This window comes from Hoplias malabaricus, chromosome 11 (assembly GCF_029633855.1).
Source record: "Hoplias malabaricus isolate fHopMal1 chromosome 11, fHopMal1.hap1, whole genome shotgun sequence".
NCBI lineage: Eukaryota > Metazoa > Chordata > Actinopteri > Characiformes > Erythrinidae > Hoplias > Hoplias malabaricus.
Window position 1 is genome coordinate 30,448,241 of NC_089810.1, and position 6,236 is coordinate 30,454,476.

The 6,236-nt window shown below is 38.6% G+C and overlaps 1 protein-coding gene across 1 annotated transcript; it reads left to right on the forward strand.

The window, feature by feature from the left end:
• Positions 1-430: 430 nt before the first annotated feature.
• On the forward strand, positions 431-2,301 carry LOC136709824 (ATP-sensitive inward rectifier potassium channel 1-like). The gene has a single exon (XM_066685348.1). The coding sequence runs from the start codon at positions 1,012-1,014 to the stop codon at positions 2,137-2,139; it is 1,128 nt and encodes a 375-aa protein (XP_066541445.1). The 5' UTR covers positions 431-1,011; the 3' UTR covers positions 2,140-2,301.
• The last annotated feature ends 3,935 nt before the right edge of the window (positions 2,302-6,236 follow it).

Below are 6,236 nucleotides of genomic sequence, written 5' to 3' on the forward strand. Positions count from 1 at the left end.
ACATTTGTCATACTGGTGTCTCCTGGAGTATCAACAATGGGAAAGTATAGAGTCCAAAATACATAGCTACCTTCCTTATTAGAGGTCCTTGAGAAATTTGGTGCTGTCTATTTTATGTAAAACTGTTTTAGACCAAGATTTCTTTGACTAAAATTATAAAGTATTCAGAATAACAACTTACTTAAAAACATGACATATTCATACTACATTCTTCACACTACTTCCCTTTGCAACAACATTTCAAACAAATACACGACAAGACTTTGGCCAAACTGAGCTTTATCTCTCCTTAGCAAGATCCAGGACTTTAAACAAAGTTTGTTTTTTGGCCGTTTAATGTGGAACATCTTCATTCCACTAGGAAAAAATAAATAAATAAAATAAAGCAATGTGGTCATTCCACTATATTTATTCACACAGTTTCCCTTTACATAATATTTCAGGCAAAGATACAAACCCACATTGAACAACATGACTTTAGCCAACCTGAGCTTTACCAAGGGTCAAGTCTTGCGTATGTGTGCTTCAACAAAATTCTTTGGCCAGTTTTTGGTCAGTTGTGGTTTGGCGAAAACTCAAATTTGTTATAAACTGAAGTGCAATAAGGGAGGCATGGTGGCGCAGCAGGTAGTGTTGCAGTCACACAGCTCCAGGGTGCTGGAATTTGTGGGTTCGAGTCCTGCTCCGGGTGACTGTCTGTGAGGAGTGTGGTGTGTTCTCCCTGTGTCTGTGTGGGTTGCCTCAGGGTGCTCCGGTTTCCTCCCACGGTCCAAAAACACACGTTGGTAGGTGGATTGGCGACTCAAAAAAAGCATCCATAGGTGTGAGTGTTGTCCTGTGAAGGACTGGCGCCCCCTCCTGGGTGTATTCCCGCCTTGCGCCCAATGATTCAAGGTAGGCTCCGGACCCACTGCTGCTCTGAACTGGATAAGGGTTACAGATAATAAATGAATGAATGAATGAAGCTCAATATTAACTCATATGTGTATTCTCTCCCCAGAATAAGCTTGTATGAAAATGAAGTGCTCTTTGAGACAGCTGCTAACAAACTACCTGAAGAAGCGCCAGCTTCGCCAAAACCGATTAGTGACAAAAGACGGCCACTGCAACATTGAATATGGCAATGTGAAATACAAGACGTTCTTTGCATATGTCCTAGATTTCTGGACCACCTTCGTGGAGATCCGCTGGCGCTTTGTATTTTTCTTGTTTGTGGCATCCTTCAATCTCAGCTGGTTCATTTTTGGACTCCTCTGGTACTGGATTGCCCAGAACAATGGGGACCTGTTATGGCAAGACCCACCGAAAGATCACAAATCATGTGTAATTAATGTGAAAGGCATGACCAGTGCCTTCCTTTTCTCTGTGGAAACACAGACGACGGTGGGCTTCGGTGGACGAGTCATCACCCCTTACTGCCCTGGTGCTATCATACTTCTGATAATCCAGACTCTGGTTGGCGCGATCATTAACTGCTTCTGGTGCGGTGTGGTGATGACCAAGATTGCCCTTCCCAAAAAAAGAGTAAAAACCATCACATTCAGTGAGGTAGCCGTTATCTGTCCAGACCAGGGTGGCCTCTGCTTGCAGGTCCGAGTGGCCAACCTGCGGAAATCTTTGATGATCAGCAGCCAGATCTTTGGGAAACTAATCCGCACAAATGTTATTTCTGAAGGCGAGCCCATCATCCTCGACCAGGTCAATGTTGATTTCACAGTGGAAGCTGGGCAGGACATTCTGTTCTTTGTTTGCCCATTGACCCTTTCCCATGTGATTGACAAGAGAAGTCCATTTTTTGAGATGACAGTGAACACCCTGTACCAGCAAGAGTTTGAGCTTGTGGTGTTTCTTGATGGCACTAGTGAGTCCACCAGCTCCTCCTGCCAAGTCAGGACTTCCTACCTCCCACAGGAGATCATGTGGGGCTACAAGTTCCTGCCCACCATCTCTCGTAGCAAAGAGGGGAAGTATCTTGTGGACTTAAACAATTTTGATAAAATGAAGCCCATAGAAACTGCTAGCTGTGCTGGATGCTTAGACAGTGAGAAATGCCATAGGCACCACTCGACTAAAGGCATCGACAATCCAAGTTTTGAGGACATTATCATTGGTGGTCCCAACAGTGTTGATAATATATGACTTTTTATCCATGTTTTTTCAGGTTGTCCCTTTTAAACAATATTGTTAATTCATTGTATTTATCCAGAGCTGTAAGACGCTACTGATCTCTATGACTATGCACACAATTTCTAATTTAATATATTGTAATATTCCCACCAATCAGATTTTTTTTCATTTGAAGTTACAATTACATACTGTATTTTTAGACACCCAAGGACACTACAATCAACACAGCACTGAAAACCACACTAACCACTTGTTCTCTAAATTCTCTAAACACACACACACACATTCTTAGCTCTTCCTTATGTGATCAGATTATAATAAGATTGGAGTAAATTTTACTAAGTGTCATGACAGTTTAAACATGTTTGTTTAAGGATGATTAAATGTTTATATTGCACAAGCATGCTCTATTATAATATAATATTAAAAATCCATATATTGCTGTGTCTCCTGGGAAACTGCACTGCATGAAAGTACTTAAATTCTCAGGTCATGCGCTATGATTCAGACTGTCAGACTGATTCATTTTAATTCAATTTTTGATATGTTTATTTATGATATCACATTTCAGTTCAATTATTTGATCAACGTGTCTTAACTAAGCTTCTTTTGACTGTTTCGATAAAGCATAGCTATTTGTTGAGCCTTATAAAAGAGAGCATAATGAACAATGATAATACCTGCAGCTTAAATTGAAAGGTTTGATCATCATTGGAAAAAGCAGCTTAACAGGCACTAGACATTGGTAATAGCAATATATCTGTTATCTCTGCAATATCATAGCATATTCTGGCAAAATTAGCCAGTTGTCCTAAAGCATCACATTATTAAACAAATTAAACACTGCTCTGATCATTTTATTGCTGAAATCAGCATGAAGGACGGCAACCATCACAGCATTGCATATTGTTTTTATACCAGCAAGGTGTAACACTGTTTAATCAATTGTGAATGTAAAAGAATCTGTTTGCAGAATGAAAAACAAGTGATTTTAATTAATTAATGAATGCATTGTCTGTAATTCACTTGTTCAATTCAAGGTCCGGAGCCTACCTGGAATCATTGGGTGCAAGGTAGGAACACACCCTGGAGGGGGCGGCAGTCTTTCACAGGGCGACACACACACAAACATTCACTCACACCTATGGACACTTTTGAAGAGCCAATCCATCTTCCAGTGTGTGTGTTTTGGAAACCAGAGCACATGGAGGAAACCCTCGCAGACACAGGGAGAACACATCAAACTCCTCACCGATAGTCACCCAGAACAGGGCTTGAACCCAAAACCCCAGGACCCTGGAGCTGTGTGACATGTATGTGTTTGTTAGGGCTTTGGGAAATCAGGAGTGCATGATTTTTTTGAAGAAGCAAAAAATGTATAAAGTAACAAAAAATTATTAAAAACTTGATGTATTTTTTTTTCTCCCGAATTCTTGTCTTATGCATTATTTTCTAGATCAGTACATTATAGTTTGAACAGTCATGGAACATTCCAAAAGAGGGTGCATTACATAAACATTCCCCAAAATTGAAACAAATTTCTAACAGTTACTATTTATTTGTTATGAGGCTGATAAGTGTGTTCAGAGTTGTGCGGGATACTTAAAGGGAGAATGTACAAAATGCGTCATGCATATTTACATAGCTAAATGTATTTGATTTTTCTATAAATTTTCTTTCTAAATCAACTTTTACTACAAACCCTGTTCCTGAAAATGTAGGGATTTGATTTACAATCCAATAAAAATCTGAATGTGTTCATATTTAACTGAAAAATTTAGAATGTATTGCTTGTCACACACTCCATGAAAGTTGGATCAAGAACCAAATAAGAGTGGAAAGCTTATAGAATATTTAACATTCTCTATTTTTAAACATTACTCAATAGCCAAGTAAATATAACAAATGATAAACGAAGCATCCACCAAAGGCTCCATTTTTGCAAGCAAAGGGTTGTTGCTAATCACAAACTCATCAGCCAAACTTCATGGTTCTTCATCAAAAAGAACTGTCCTCAATGCAAGAATGCTCAGAATTGAGGTCTTTCAGCATCTGCCTTACATTATATTATGAAAAGTTTCAGAAAATTCTAAAATATCAGTTGGTGTAGTGCAACCACTATTATACTACTATAACAGAAACCACTATTAATGTGAGTGACCTTCAAGCACTCAGACAGTACTTTCATGCAGTCGTGATGTATAGCATCACGGGCTCAGGAAGACTTTGGAAAACCGTATTCACTTAAAGTCCATCAAAGGAATCAAAAAATGGCCGAACCTATGTTCAAGAAGATGTTCCAAAAGGCAGTAGAAATGTGTGCTAGAAAATACAGAGTTCTATGTGCCAAAGATGAAAGGCTCCAAGGCTACATCTTTATTTGGTATGTCCTTATTTCAGCAAGATATGGCTAGGCCTTTTCTGCATTTGCTCTAACAACATGGCTTTGTAAACACAGAGGGCATATTCCTGACAGATTTGGGGGTTACTCCCATCAGGACTCTGTAAACCTTTGCAAATATAAGTACATTACAATCATAGGAGTTATAGTTGGGTTTTAGAAGTCTTGCTTATGGACTCTTACTGATGCCACAATGTGTTCTTGCTGAAGCTACAAACTGAACTGTAGTTTGCTAGATAAATAAATCAGGCCCCTAAAGCTACCAGCTTGGAAAGCAGTTATGAACTGAAAGAGTTCATTTCGTAAATCAATTCAACAACAGCTATAAGACCTTGCACAAAAAGTCTTTAAACGAGGTTCAAACGAGGTACAGCATCTCACTTCATCACGTAGCGAAACTAGCCATATACTGTTCATGTCTTACATTGTGAGCAAATTAATATGATCATAGAATACGGCAGTTACAGGTTTTCAAAATATTTACACACGCACACTTTCTGTAACACAATTACTTCCAATCTGACATCACAAAGCTGCAGATATGGGATTTATTTTCTTTTGTTTTATATAGTAATAGCAGTTGTTTCTATATTCTTGTCTTCCACATTTTGTAAGGTAAAAAGTGCATGTGTATTTCTCAGTGTATGAGCGTTGAGGGCTCTTATGACTTGTGTCTTTTAAGGAATTCTGAGGGGTTCAATGAGGCGTTGGGAGGGGTTCTCCACAAATGGTATAAATGGGCCATGTCTCAGTCTCAAATCAAACTAGGAGCTGAAGGCAGACTCTCTTTTCTTATTAAACATCTTCTGCTGTCACGTCTTTGCTAGCTTCCTGACTTCTATTTTGCCAGGAAAAGCAGTTTATGTTAGGCTCAGAAAAAGTTTAGCAACACAGGCTGCAGGACTGGTAATCTGCATGCAGGTATAATTAAACCTGAAGATCTAGTCCTGGCTCATCCTGCTGAAAACTTCCTGGTGGGATGGCAAATAACTTTATAACCTTGTATTCAGTTAGACCTTCCAATCAAAAGAACATGAACAGCAAAAAAATCAGTTTATGTTTGTTTTTCTTTTTTGTGTTAAGAGTATCCTTAAATGAGACGTTCACAAAGATGTTTCCTCAAAATTTGCTGTTCTCCCATCTGTTTGCACACTCAAAACAGGTCTAATGTTTTTACGAAGCCCCAGTGTCTATAAATGGGTTAAAAAAACACAAAAGGTCTCCATCTGATATTCTAGGTTTTCTCTCTTTCTATTTTCAAGACAGAAAATGGCATCTGGAGTTTAAGACAGCGAAGGGATCTCCAAATTTTTAAAAGTATGAATCGAGATGAGGATATTGCTCTGTTCCTGCTCCATAGGTGGGTAATATTGATCATTTTTTTTGCTGTAGATGAAACTGAATCTAACCTTGGAAGAGTGTTAACTGCATGAAAGAAAACACAGACAAAAAGTGCTACAAAACTAAATAACTCAATTAACAAATGAGCTTGTGTGGTAATTCAAACAATAAATTAAAACTTACAGACAAGTTAAACTTAAACCACATACAAACAACAGTTGCCCCCCAACATTACATTCCAAATTAAAAGATGCATAGCTTCTGACTGTAGACAAACAAGAGAATAGTGTTTCCCCCAAATTGTAGATGCTGCCTTTAAAGCCTTTTGAACTTGAACTTAGCTAAATTGGTTGACTGTTTTTCCATC